At 36.2% G+C, this 15,592-nt stretch overlaps 1 protein-coding gene across 1 annotated transcript in view; it reads right to left on the minus strand.

Moving 5' to 3' along the window:
- The window catches only part of LOC111159969 (SRY-box 5), a 521,422-nt gene that overhangs the window by 99,014 nt on the left and 406,816 nt on the right, over positions 1 to 15,592 (minus strand). The window contains exon 8 of the mRNA XM_022522689.1: positions 2,500 to 2,585. Within this exon, the coding sequence (XP_022378397.1) occupies positions 2,500 to 2,585 (86 nt within the window). The remainder of the gene's footprint in view (positions 1 to 2,499; positions 2,586 to 15,592) is intronic.

Consider the following 15,592-nt stretch of genomic DNA (forward strand, 5'->3'; position numbering starts at 1 on the left):
AGGTGCTGAAATAAGAATGAAATGAAAGCCTTGCCAAAGAACCTAGCATAAGAATCTAAGACTAAATCTTAATAACTAGAAGAGAATCTTAGTGACTGAGAAGGACCTGGAAGTGATGAAGCCTACTCAATTTATTATTAAGGGATAGCAAATGGGGATCTGATGGAATATAATTAAAAGCAGAGTCTGAAGAAAATTAAAACTGCCTCAAACATTATACCCCACTGAAATGAAACGTCTGAGAAATAGGTATGCAAGATTGGGGCAAATGTTGGATAAAGGTGAAGATAAGACCTTCAGACTAGATGTTGTAGTTAGCTTGTCTCTGACCCATGGGGGTAGGTCTGTGGGGGAAGAATCAAATTTGATTGTCACCTTCAAGCAAACAAAGGGAGTATTAAAGGTCTCCTTTGCAGCTCTTGGGAATGCTGAAGTCGAGGTGAGGGATCTCTGAGTATTTGATCATGTTCATGTCAGGAACATGAGTGGCAAAGTCAGTCGGTGTAGGAGTCCTAGCAAAGGGTAGAGTCAGTCCACTTCAAAGAAAAGCCAGACAGTCTGCCTATTGAAATGGGTTTGCATTTGAATAGCATTGAGTACCATTTTAAAGTCATGAGCAAAAAATGTGCGTGCGTGTGTGTGTGTGTGTGTGTGTGTTTATGTGGATATATTTTACTAGTAGCTAAGGGCTTACCACAGAGGAGTTTTGGATTATTAATTTTCCTGTTATACCACAGTGTTGGTTTACTGAGACCCTAACTAAAACCCATATATTTTTGGCACTCACTTATGGATACAATGCAATGTCACTTACATAAAAAAGAGCTCTATTCTATTTATAGATCAAATTATGGTGGCGTCTTTTTCTTGTTTTCTGAAAATGAAAAAAAATTTATAAGGGAATCTGGCATATGATAAGGATGGAAATGAAAGATTTTCAAATATTTTAATACTATCTCCATAGGGAAAGAAGTTTGGATTGTTGCCTAATGACGCTACTTTCTTTTTTTTTTTTCTTTTTTTTGAAGCTACTTTCTACTAGAATCCTACAATGAAACATAGGAGAGGCCCCCAACTTGCCCTTGCTTCCTCTCACCGTTAAGGGTGAAAGGAGACGAGAACGTCTAACTTGCTTTGAAAACGGACATCAGAAATCTCTAAAATTCCTATTTCCACATTCAAATATGTTGCTGGATATTCTTGCCACTTCCTTTAATTTCACTACTCTTTTTAGTTTTACCTATCGGAACCACTTTCCTTTTACTGTCATTATTTCCCGGATGCCACGGCAAGGGATAACAAATGTTAACCTACACTAATTGTCCCTATGGCTCTAACACTTCCCAAGGTATTTCCAGCTCAGAGAAACAAACATTCACATTGTAGCTTTTTACATAAAAGGTAGAATAGGAATGATTGTCATTAACCTCTGTAGAACACAGCATGTCTCAGTTCCTTGTGCGTTCTTCCTGTGAGACTTGACTGGGTTTCCAGAAACCCACCAGGTCTTCTGATAATCCCCCGTGCTGACCAGACAAATAAAACTCTATTTTTCCCTACGGACTAAGATCATCTATCATGACAATGCATTTTTATGAATACAATTTAAGTTTATTAAGCATAACTGCTTTACTTCTGGATTCACAGGTATACTATCTTTTAGACAGAGGAAAATATAAAACTTCTCACAGGGAGATTAATTCTATTATTAGATGATCTCTTATTCCTGTTAATTGCATAACTATGAAGCCCATAATGACAGAAACTCCAGAAGATTTTGCAGGATGCTGATTCAAAGATTTAAGTAGTTAATGATGAAAGATAACTTTAATATAATATCAATATTCTTTCCAACTCCAGAGACAACATTTCTAAAATCACTTGGACATCCGGTAAAATTACAGTAAACTTTCCACTGACATTCTTGGATACATGGGAATATGTATTCTTTAGGGCTACAAAGCAAAGATCTTAATTGGAGTGTCTGGATAGAGTTGCGCTCATCTATGTGCTTGTTTTTTTGGTTTACTTATCTTTGCTTGCCCAATGAAATTGGCATTAGCAGAAGAATAAAAAGACCTACAAAGTCCCTAATACCGGGTGTCCCGAATATTTTTAAATGTAATTTTTGTTAAGTTGCCTGGATTCATAACACTCTGCTTGCACGTCTTGGACAGTTTTTGTTCTTATCTTGATGAGGACCATTCTAGGATGAAATTTTGTTACATAGTCATCCAAGCAAAACTAGACCTGTTTTTGCCAAATCATAGCGGGCAATAAAAAATTACAATAAGCTGCCTTTAGTACAGAAAACAGGGCTCTTGAAAATTTAAAAGGATCAACATCTCAACTTTTGGTTGAGGATCAGTGCAAGGAAACTCAAAAACAAAAAATTGTGAGGCACATATCCCTCATCAGTTCTTTTCTGCTTTAACACGGTAATAGCTGTTTTCGATATTTACTTCACCTTGGTCCCTCCTGCATTGTTTCCCGACTTACCTGCAGTTGGAGCGGGCCTAAGCCTGGTGTTGCTGCGGCAGCAGCTGCCATGGTCGTTGGGATCAGCTGAACAGGGTAAGGGTCACCTAAGTAAGAGAATAATAGAGGTGTCAGCACCTTTTATCTACTCTCCACCTGCAAATTAAACTCGCGCATTCACTCTTTCCAAAAGCCTTCTTTTGTGTGCCTTGCTGGGGCCTAATGAAAAGCTCTATTGTGCAGCCTTTTACTAACACTCTTTTCACAATTCTGGCTGAGAGAGGAATGTGAATAAAAGGCACAAGCAATTAAGGCGGAAACCTCATCCTTTTTTCATGATGTATTTAGGAAAATGGGAGGAAAAAGTGTGCATTGATCAGAGGGCTGCACTTTGTCACACACACACACACACACACACGCACACACGAGTCTTGGTAGGAGCACACCAACTCTCAGCCCATTTAAATTGTTATTATAAAAGGAACTTAACTAAACTTAATTCTATTTTAACAAACTAAAAATTTAAGCCAAATAGCTTATCTTTTGAATGCAATGTTATTGTCTCAATTCAAATATCCTCTTAAATAATGTCTTGTGGACAAATTCATAGCAAAGAAAACATTTTATGCATTTTTGTTTTATATAAAATACTGGAATCTTTATTATCCCAGAGATAAATGTTTATAAAAACATACTATAAAGAAAACAGAAAATAGATGGTTTCTCCCTGAAGGGTTTCTTTTTTTGGTGATATCTGAAAACATGAAATCTTAGTAATTCAAAATTAAAATTTTAATACATGTGATCTATAAAGATACAGAAACATATAGAGACACAAATATATATACATGTAGAAGATTACAGGGTATTTTTTTTTAAAGATCTTATTTATTTGAGGGAGAGAGAATGAGAGAGAGAGGATATGAGAAGGGAGAGAGTCAGAGGGAGCAGCAGACTCCCTGCGGAGCAAGGACCTCTATGCGGGACTCAATCCTGGGACTCCAGGATCATGACCTGAGCCAAAGGCAGACGCTTAATGGATTGAGCCACCCAAGCACCCTAAGGTATGTTTTGATGAAAATTTTTTTCCACGTAGTAAAGAAGTACATGCACTTTTTGCACAGAGCTCAATGATATGATAACAGATATGTACGTTACTATTTGAAATATGACTGTAGTAAAAAATTTAAAAAATTGTAATTATAAGAACAATCGTCTAATATATAAAACATATTGTTTTAGTAATCTAGCTTGTGAAAAACTTGTTCAATGTCAAATGTATAAAAATACAACTGAAAATAACTCAGTTGATACTTTCATTCAAAAATATTGGTTGAGTATCTGCTATGTTTCAAGTACTGCTCCCAATACTAGAAATAGAGTTCTAAAGAAGACTAATATGCAGAGGTGTATTTACTGGGTATTTAATGAAGCTTAAGATTTGGAGTTCCTGGAAAGGCCCCTTACTGTATTGTTTAAAGGATCATATGTTTTTATATTTTCAGCTTTTTTACTTTGTTGTGATTTCTTTTTTTTTTTTATTTTTTTATTTTTTTTTAAAGATTTTATTTATTTATTTGACAGAGAGATCACAAGCAGGCAGAGAGGCAGGCAGAGAGAAAGGAGGAAGCAGGCTCCCTGCTGAGCAGAGAGCCCGATGCGGGGCTCGATCCCAGGACTCTGAGATCATGACCTGAGCCGAAGGCAGCGGCTTAACCCACTGAGCCACCCAGGCGCCCCTGTTGTGATTTCTTTTTATAAATGAAAATTATTTTTCACTTGTATGTGTTTTTGAAAATTATACATATATAATTAAAATAATGATTATAAATAGATAATTACATATATTCTTTTTTTTTTTTTTAAGATTTTATTTATTTGTCAGAGAGAGCGGGAGAGAGAGCAAGCACAGGCAGACAGAATGGCAGGCAGAGGCAGAGGGAGAAGCAGGCTCCCCGATGAGCAAGGAGTCCGATGTGGGACTCGATCCCAGGACGCTGGGATCATGACCTGAGCCGAAGGCAGCTGCTTAACCAACTGAGCCACCCAGGCGTCCCATAATAATTACATATATTCTTAAAGAGGGCTCCCAAATGATATTTTTCAGGCTTCAAAATACCTGAATTCACCTCTGTAAGATCTGGCCTTCCCAGAAGTTACAGCTTAATGGGAGATTAAAAAAAAATAAATAAAGCTAATTCAAGGATTAGAAGAAAATACAATGACTATTAAGATAGGGAAGTATATAACACTAGGCACTACCCTGTGGGTGCCCTAAATCTAGACTAAGAGGTCAAAGGTAGCCTCCAGGAAGAAGTTATGTTTAAGCTGAAATCTGAATCAAGTGAAAGCTAGCCAAACAAAGAAGAAAAGGAAGAGCTTTCCTGGAAGGAAAACAATTTTCATGAAGACCCACAGTCAAAATGGAGTGTTCCTTCATAGCCCCCATATAACTGAAGTTTAGAGCACAGGTAAGGAAACAGAGGTAACTGGAACTGGAGAGGGAATCAGAGGTCAGATTATGTATTAGTGTTATAAACAATATTAAAGAATCTAAACTTCATTCTGTAGCATAAAAGAAACCAGGAACGTGGGGAAAAAAATGGGTTGAGTAAAACCACTTGGCCTAGAGGTTGGAAGCTGGAGCCAATAACAAAAAGATGCACAAGTGTTGGGATGCCTGAATGGCTCAGTTGGTTAAGCATCTGCCTTCAGCTCGAGTCATGATCCCAGGGTCCTGGGAATCGAGTCCCACATTGGGCTCCTTGTTCGGCGGGGAGCCTGCTCCTCCCTCTGCCTTGTGCTAGTGCCCTCTCGCTCAATCTCTCTGACAAATAAATAAATAATTTTTTAAAAAGATGCAAAACTCTGTACAACACATAATAATGGTCTGCACTAGGGTGGTGATATTGGGATGGGAAATGTTGAGGAGAGTCAAGGGATAAAAAGAAGCGAAACTGAAAAACTCTATGATTGTAAGAGAGGGCTCAAGGATGACTCTCAAGTTTTTCACAGAATAGCTTCTGAGTGGTACTGTTTGTTGGGTTTGCAAATGTAAATGAGAAGCAAGATGACAAGGTTGGGCCTGGTGGGGAAGGAGGAGGTGGGATGGTGTGGGAGGCGGTAAATACTTTTGTTTTGGACATCTTCAGTTTGAAATTATTATTAGATATCTGAGCAGAGATGTTGAGGCACTTGGTAAACATGTCAGGATTTTAGGGGAGAAATTCACATCAGAGACATAAATTTGAGACTGGTCAGCATATATCTGGAATTTAAAACTATAAACCCTCATGATACCATTTAGAAGTTAACTGTAGGTAAAATATAGGTCCAAGAATTGGATTGTGGAATATGCTAATATTTATGGTCAGGGAGATTTATAGTCAGGCAACTAGCAGAAAAATGGAGGAGAAATTAAATTTGACTTTCTAGAAGCCAAGTAAGGAAAGATTTTCAGAAAGAGTGATTTTTTTTCCAAAGTCTGGATTTAGTAATGTGGAAGTCATTGGTGACTTCAAAAAGGGCAATTTCAATAGAGTGGAGGGTGAGAAGGCCTAATTGGAGTGAGGGTGATCAACAGAGTATGCTTAAAAGAAAAAATTGAGGCAGGAAGTGTAGATCCTTGCCTTTAAAACTGAAGTTCTTGAAGAATAGTGTTAGTATCACCCAGAAGTTCCTTAGAAATGTAGGATTTCAGATCCAACTTCAAACCTCTTAAGGTAGGCACCCTCTAAGATGGAACCCCCAATGACTTCTACTTCTCTCCTTGTATTTATGTCCTTACGGAACCCTCTGCCCTTGAACAGAAGCTCAAGTGATGAGAGATTACTTTTGAGATTAACTGAACATGAAGACTGTGGCTTTGTCTTGTTTATCTTCTCTCTATTCCTATCATCTCTGTCTTGAACCAAACCACTGTGTTAAGATCTGCCCTATGGAGAGGCTCACATAGCAAAGGAATGATGTCTTCAGCCAATAGCAAGTAAAGAGATGGGGCCTGCCAACAACCAAAGGAGAAAGCTTGGAAGCAGATTCTCTCCCAAATCAAGCCTAGAGATGACTGTAGTCCAGGGCAATACCTTGATCCCAACTATGTGAAAGATCCCAACATGGCCATGTTCAAATAAATGTTGTTTTAAGCCACTACCTTTTGGGAGAATTTGTTAAAGCAGCAGCCATATATATATACATTCTGAAAGAGAATTTAAATTTTAACACGAGTCCCAGATGATTTTTACTTATTTGAGAAGTGCTGGAACAGACAATTCCACTGGGGTGTTTTGCAGTAGTTATTAAAGGACCTTCAATATCAAGAAAACCTTCCTTAAAAGGTATGTACTTGTAAAAATTATAGGATGTTTCTATGCCGGTGATAAAGATACAGCAAATGGAGGGGAAAAAAACTTGATGACATAGGAGAGAGAGCAGACAACTGACTGATGTTACAATGAATAAGGTTTTATTTGTCATTTAGCATTTTTAATATTTAATCTAGAAAACACTATCTGAATTTATAAAGTTTGGATGTATAAAAGCTGAATTTGTATTATATAAAGTAGCCAAAAATAACAAATATTAATGTATGTCTATTAGATAGGCAACTTAAATATGCTAAAACTATGTAATTTATTTATATTGCTCATTTAATCAATATAATCTTAAAATTAACTACAGCAAGAGTATAGAGGCTACGCTGTTCTTCACAGAGAAAATTCATTTATATAATTTAGTTTCCCTGTTGTGAATTAATCAATTAACCGGCACTTAAAACATCTACCATGTGACCAGAACTCTGCTAGGTTCTTTGGGAGACCAAACCAAACCAAACCAAACCAAACAAACAAACAAACAAAAAAACCCACCTTGGTCTCTAGCTACCACATGGTCATCTTTTCTAATTCGGTGCTGCTTATTTGAGTAGTAGTGACCATCCATGAGCTTTGTATGGGTGAAAAGAGAACTAATTCTAGGCCTCAGTCTTTAGAGAATAAAGGTGAAAATAAGAATGAACTTGGACTTGAAGATTTGCAGATGGAACAGGAACGGATGCTTTAGGTGGGGTGAACGGCATCGAAACCTGTGTATGACATGCAGAGGGAATGGAGAGAAATCTGTTTACCTGATAAGTAACAGAATGAATAAAGTGGAAGGAAAAGAGGCTGAAGTTAAGCAGCTGGGAAAATTTTCCTATCCCAGACTGGAGGATATTTGGATACAACTAGGAAATTGATATGAAATGACGTTTTAGCAAGTGTCATTAAAGAAGTTAGGTAATAGGGGATCTCCAACCCAAGTTGAGATTTTAACTAATGAACTTTAAAATGTACATATATTCAATTTGTTGTTAACAATTAGATGCTAGTAATCCAGGAGTGCCCAAAATACCTATGCAGGTGTTTGCCATCAATCCAAATGTGTGACGAAGTCTGTGTGTTCAAGGGTCAATTGTATACATACGAATGAATAACTATTACGTTATACACATCCTGTATGTGTGGGTATAAGTGCATGTATATATATAGAACATTTATTCATATGAATGAATAACTATTATGTTATATACATCCCATATTGTAAATGTATGTACGTATATAAAACATTTATACATATGAATGAATGACTATTCTGTCATACATATCCCATATTGCATATGTAGGCATAAATGATGTATATACATAAAACATTTATACCAGCTAAATATTTTTATTTATTTATTTATTTGACAGAGATCACAAGCAGGCAGAGAGGCAGGCAGAGAGAGGAGAGCAGAGAGCCCGATGCGGGGCTCGATCCCAGGACCCTTAGATCATGACCTGAGCTGAAGGCAGAGGCTTTAACCCACTGAGCCACCTAGGCATCCCAGCTCAATAATTTTATATATGTGTTATAGGCTGAGTTGTGCTCCCTCCCCCCAAATTAACATGTTGCAGTGCTAACCCCCATTATCTCAGAATGCTATTTTATCTGAAGATAAGCCTTTTAGAGGTAATTAAGGCAAATGAAGTCATTTGGATGGGCCCTGATTCAATATGACTACTGTTCCTGTAAGAAGAAGAGATTAGGACACAGACAACACAGAGGACAACCATGTGAGGACAGACGAGGAGAAGGTGGCCATCCGTCAAAGAAGGAAACCCCAGAATGAAATCCACCCCGTGGACACCTTGATCTTCAAGCCTCCAGAACTTGTAAAAAAATTTTTTTTCTGTTTGTAGGTCACTCAGTTTGTGGTATATTGTTATGGAAGCCCAAGCAAACTAATATAATATGTTTCCCATACATGGGCACATATCAGTGTATTTGATGTTTAATTTTAAGTAAACTGGAGAAAACAAAAGACTGGCAGCAGGAATTTAAAAGACTGCCATAGCTATTATGTATCTTTAATCATATATACTTTCCAAGATATAATTATATAATCATAAACAGGATATCAACTAATTTTCAAAGGTCTGTGTCTAAGGAACTGTTCCACATACAAACATAAATAATTTGAAGCATGTCTACCTTATTAACAATTTTTCAGGACCAGAACACCCAGAACTAGTTTATTGAAATTTGCCCCAAGTTACTAAGTAAATACAAATACAATAACTGTGAAAATGGCCAATACAGCAATTTAACTCCCAATTAAATTCAAAATATATTATATGCATGTGCTTCTGTCTGAAGTGAACACAGAATCTATAAGATTTTTATTATTTTTTAAGATTTTATTTATTTATTTATTTATTTGACAGAGAGAGAGAGCGAGAGAGAGAGAGAGAGAATGTGAGAGAGAGCACAAGCAGGGGGAGCTGCAGAGGAAAAAGAGAGACACAGGCTCCCCAGTAAGCAAGACCCTGGGATCATGACCTGAGCTTGACCAGCTGAGCCACCCAGGTGCCCCAAGAATCTCTAAGACTTTAAAAAACAAGGTCAAGGGTAGTTCTTAATGGCAAAATAGTAAATTCAGACTTGCTGAGGAAAAAAAGGCCTTTTATTGAAGTAAATATTGTCATCTATTTGTGTCATCCCTTATTTAGCTGTACTAAAAAATTTTTACAACAGGTTTATTTTGTAAATACCTCATCAAGTACTTAGTAAAAATTAGATAATGGAAAATTCTGACTTTTAAAGTTCAACCGTGTGTAAGTTACTCAAATTGACTTTCAACTAGTTAAAAGTAATATCTTTTACTCTTTCCTAGGTTTTAACCATTTGAACAGTTTTTCCCTAAGCCTTTCCAAAATTAATTTGCTTCTTATTTCAAAGCCAAGTATGGAAAACTCTAGCTCAAAACAAATTTTTCAAACAGTTGAGAAATATACTCAGGCATATTAGTCAATTGTTTTTAGAATGCCACCTATCTTATAGAGTCTATTGATATAAATGATAGAGCTAGTACTGAATAACCCAGTAACCCCTCAGAAAGCATGTTAATTGCATTAGTGTTAAAGTAATGAATATTTAGATAACAATTATCCCCACTGACACTAAGAAGGATTTATTTCTATGATATACGACAAAGTAAGAAAAACAGTATTTTCCAACAAGGTTATTTAGGCTGAGAATGATTGTCAAAGCAAGTATATTCTTACCCTGGGTCAAGGACATACACCCTTTCATCCACGGAATTAATATAAATATTATGGGAAGTTTTATGGCATTCTCTTCACTTAAATAAGGAGACTCATTCCTTTATTAGCCCTCCATGGTTTTTTGTTTCTTTGTTTTGGGTTTTGCTTCCTTGACCAATACCAGATTGCCTTCTCTAGGTGTTTGGAAATACAAAAATTAATATCCATACACACAGACACAGACAACCCCAGCCCTAGACGAGTTCCTGATCTAGTGAGGGGGATAAACATTTAAGCCAACCCAATGATACAATGAGCAAACTAGAAGGTAGCGTAGAAGGTATTCTGGAAACCTCAGGAAAAGAACAACTTAACTTGGAGACAGTGTCAGGAAGTGTTATCTTTTGAAATGTCTCTTTAAAAATGACTACATTTACTACCGCATGACCTTTCAGGACTATCTTACCACCTACTTTCCATGTCTTCTATTTGCTAGAAAGTCCCACAGTAAGCATCCACCATTCAGTACTAATTTGCTCTAATTAATCATCTACTCAGATCATGACTTAAAACACCCTGCTCTTACCATTCTAACTTCCAGGTGGAGGAAGCTCTGTAGGAATCTAAGAAAAAAATGAGGTCAAAAAGGACACTATGGATTGGACTCTGGAAGAAAGGTGCTTTCTTTCAGCTCATGGGCCAAAAGATGAATTGGTAAGGTTCCTTCTCCTTGGAAGGAGCCCCCTGCCATTGATAGGACGGTGCTAACCATAACCACTATCCTTTACTGACCCCTACTTCTGGTGATATTTTAATATTCTCAGTGTATCTGATGCAGTAAGGGAAGGGTAAGCTCTGTAGCTAAAGAAGTAGGTAGAACACATATCTTACAGGGTCTTGTGTTTCACTTTGAAGGCAATGTTAAGTCACTGAAAGATTTTAAGCAGGAAAGTGACATAGTCTGATTTGTATTTTCTATAGATCAATTTTGTGGCAAGGGATAAGATCGATTGAAAGAGGGAGAGACTGGAGACAAACAGACTTGTTAAATACCAATGCAGTAAATCAAGTGGTAAATGATAGTGGCCTAAACTAATCATAAGGGAAGAAGAGGAGGGAATGGATCAGGAGACAGACTTGATGACCAATTTGATGGGAGAAAAGAGATACAAGAGAAAAAAAAGAAGAAAAAGTTACAGTTTGGGCTTTTATTTTAACACATGGTTTAAAGAATGAATAATTATTTTAATAATTTTTTTTTTTTAGATTTTATTCATTTATTTGACAGAGAGAGATCACAAGTAGGCAGAGAGGCAGGCAGAGAGAGAGAGAGGAGGAAGCAGGCTCCCTGCAGAACAGAGAGCCCAGTGGGCTCGATCCCAGGACCCTGGGATCATGACCTGAGCCGAAGGCAGAGGCTTTAACCCACTGAGCCACCTAGGAGCCCCAAGAATGAACAATTTTTTACTCAAATAGTTATTCAGCTGCTCCAACATCATTTTTTGAGTAATTCGTTATTCTCCTACTGATTTGAAATGTGAGCAACTAGTATTTGTTGACTTTTAGTATTCTACTAAAACATTTTACATATATAAATATACATATAATTTCTGTATATACAAACATATTTATGTGTGTGTATAAAATCCCATTTACTCTCCACAACTCAGTACTGCAGATTGATTATTATTCTCTTTACACACACACACACAAACACACACAAACACACACACAAATGCTCAAGATCTCACAGTTCATAAGTACCATAGACATTGGTGCTTCAGTAAAAAAAAAAATACTGTTTTAGAAAACATCATAGATGATTTTTAGAACATTATGCAAATACAGACTTAAATTTTCAAATAGGTATATTCTTGTAGTGTTCGTTCAACTGATACGTATCTAATATTATGTGGAAGACACAAAGACATAAAAGGTATATAGTCCTTGCCTTCATGACACTTTCGATTACAAAAAGAAGACATACAGACACCAAATGTGAAATAAAACAAAGCCACGTGATTAAAATCAAATGAGAATGAGAAAGACAGTAATTACCAAAGAAGGGAAGGATTTATTGGAACTCAAGTCACTGAAAAAAGAATCGGAGTAAGAAAGGGCTGGGCTTGGGTTGGGTCTTCAGTAAAACAGTAGGACTAGACAAGACAAGAGAAGTCCAAGGGCCGCAGTGCCTGGTGGGGCATGAACTAATGAATGAATTAATGGATGAGCTGAAAAATAGGATGAGAGGAACCTCTGGTGGTTTTTCAGTTCCCCTAGCATATACAGGGAATAAATAACACCCCTAAGTGGTCTCTTCTTATGTCCTCATGCTACTCAACTTGTCATGTCTTGCTTTATAATTTCCTCTTAATATACAACTATTCATAGCTTCACGTACACCCTATTCTGTCTCTTGCATCCCGGACTTCATCCAGGCTACTTTCTTCTGTTTGGAATATTGTTTCTGTATTCCTCCACCCCGACAACTTATACAATTGCTTTGTGGTCCTTCATCTTCTGGAATTTGACTTAGGGGTCCCCACTCCAAGAAGCCTTTCCTGACACCTTCCACCTCTCTTAAATTTGAATTCACTCCCTTGTCTACGGCCATACCACCCTGAATGCGCCCGATCTCATCTGAATTCACTCCCTTTCCCCTGACTTCTATTAAAATTGTAGGCACATGTCTGTCATATGACATCTCTCATTCTACCCAAATAAACTATGAGCATCCTAAAGGCAGAGATTATGTCTTACCCATCTTTAAATCCCCAGTTCTCTGCACAGGAACTGTTAAAATGCACAGTTCTGTTAAAAACATACCACAGGCTGTTAAAATGTTTATTGACTGAATAAGTGAAGAAAAATTATTTAATTAAGAAATTAACAAATATCAAACACAGAGGACCACTCTTCCCATATCAAAAGCTTATAGTTTAGAGGAAGAAACAGGTTGTGGGAAAATAATTATACAAATAAGGAACAAATTAGTTTCTGTATAGGGTTTAATTCAAACAATAATGATGTGTTAGATCATCTACCAATGATACAAAAGTGCAATAGGAAGTAGAGGGAAAGGGAAGCATCGAGTTTGGGGATATAAGGAAATACGGACCCAGGAGAGGTAAAGAATCTTCTATTAAATATTTTCATTTACCAAATAATTCTTTTATAATATTCCATAATCTGTCTCTTTTGTAAATTTAGATTTTAAAGCAACTTATATCTTGAATATTTAAAAGTAAATAATATTAATTTCTTAAATCTTAAAATAACTTCTGTTCACTAACAAGAAACCATTATTATGATGTCATTAAAGCACCTGAGCATGGTCAAGATGTTTACCAGAAAAGATGTTATATGTAAATGAATGACCAAAACCCAATCTTTCATCAACGTGATTATTCAAATTACCTTATACTTTCTGAAATCCAAGCGAGGTGAACTTTGCTTTTCATGGCAATAAGCTCAGCTATACCTCCTCCCTCCCCACCTTTTAGGTAAGTTAAATTTATAACAATTCCACTAAATCATCTTGTGGAATACAAGTTAAGAAGTTCAGAACAATTGATATGGCATACACAAGCTTAGATAAAGGGGTTTCCAATTGTAGAAAATTGTAAAACTGTAAAGCTTTTATTGATTTGCTAGAATAGTATAAGACTTTAATACTTGAAACTTCTCATAAGGAATGCTGATAATATTTAATATTTTAGAATAAACTCATAAAATAAGTGATATATATAAATATTTCATATGACTTTTATTTGAGAAAGTAAAATTAATAATTATCTCTTGTCTGAATAAATATCTATTTAAAGATTTTTTATTTATTTATTTGACAGATAGAAATCACAAATAGGTAGAGGGGGGGGGGAGGCAGGCTCCCTGCTGAGCAGAGAGCCTGATGTGGGGCTTGATCCCAGGACCCTGAGATCATGACCTGAGCTCAAGCAGAGGCTTTAACCCACTGAGCCACCCAGGCACCCCTAAATATCTATTTAAAAGAAGGTATTTTGAGGTAATTGTTAGTTCTTTACTGCTTTGTCACAGGCTTTTCCAGGAAAGGATGTTTAAAAATAAGAAATATTTTTATGTCTTTTAAATGGAGCATGGCAAATGAAAACTTTATTCGACTTAATTACTAGTTGCCCAGTTATCTAGAGATGATAAACTTTTTAAGAAGCACCCCCCCCAAAATAGGAAGACATTTCTGATTTAAAAAGATATTCTTTCTTTAACTCTATGCCCATAAATTAAATGAATTCTAGCTCTAATTAAAATTCCTGGGTTAATTACCTAAGAAATCTGAGTATCCCTGAAAAGGTGACAATGAATCAAAGAAATTTCCTTTTCCTCCTGTATTCCAGTATTTCTACCAAGGCATCACTTAAGCCATTGCACCATAATTCATTTTAAGCTGCTTGAAGAGAATCATTAATTAGGGAACAGCTTCTATATCTGAAGCTACATTAGACTACTGTGTCTACATTTTGCTTCTGTGTCTTATGAGATATAAATGGCACAGAGAAAAGCACCCCAAATGATTCAGGCATGTGAAAGTGGTGATTTAGAAGGGGTGCATTGGTATAAGCCACTTAAGACCAAATCAAATGTTATTTCTCTTTTATTTTCCACTTTTAATAACAAGGTTTAGCAAGCACTTCATTATTTGACACCTTTTATAGTCTTTCCACTTTTCTCTCTATCATTGATGTCCTTCTTCATGGAATGTATCCAGCGTCTATGATCTGTAGGTTGAGAACAGGAAGTTTCCTAAACCCTGAAACAATAAGGCTATGAGCTATACATTTGGGATGACTTCTGGTTCAGAGCTTTCTACTAGAATGCAACATTTTAGACCTCTGAAAATTAAGAAATATTATGGAATATCCCTCCCCTAAAAAATGAAAACCAAATAATGCAAAGGTCTTGGTTAGACGTATAGTGGCTTAGAATCAACTCCTGAATTCTTTTCATTATGTCACATCCTAAATGTTCAAAACAGACTTATACATTTAATAAATAATAATTATATGTTATATTTATATAATAATTTAAATTCCTGAGAAATGCATACACTGTCCCACCTAGTTTTACAATCTCCTTATGAAGTGGGTAGGGCAGACATTAGTGTAGTTATCTTAAAGATTAAAAAGCTAGGGCACAAAGAAGAAAATGACTAGCCTAAGGGCACAGAATGATATGAAATGGGATTGTGACTACCAAGGTATTTTGATATCTTGTTTAATTTTTTTCCCTAACAGAATTTATTAAATCCAGACAATTAATTGTTTTGGATTACAATTCTCATTGATGCTTATTTACAGCTTGACTCATACCAGTCAATTTTCAAAGTTTTAGACCTTCCATTAACTAACTAGGAGGCATTTAGAGGCAATGTCTCATGAAAAATGTTCAAAAAGGAACAAGTAACTAAAAGTAAAATGTCATATACTGGGACTAGAACTGGCTACATGAAATATTCATTTGGGGCAAATATGTGCACACAAAATGTTTACCTTAGAATTATTTAACTGTAAATATTA

Source organism: Enhydra lutris, unplaced genomic scaffold (genome assembly GCF_002288905.1).
Source record: "Enhydra lutris kenyoni isolate GAN:26980312 unplaced genomic scaffold, ASM228890v2 scaffoldscaffold72, whole genome shotgun sequence".
Taxonomy (NCBI): Eukaryota; Metazoa; Chordata; class Mammalia; order Carnivora; family Mustelidae; genus Enhydra; species Enhydra lutris.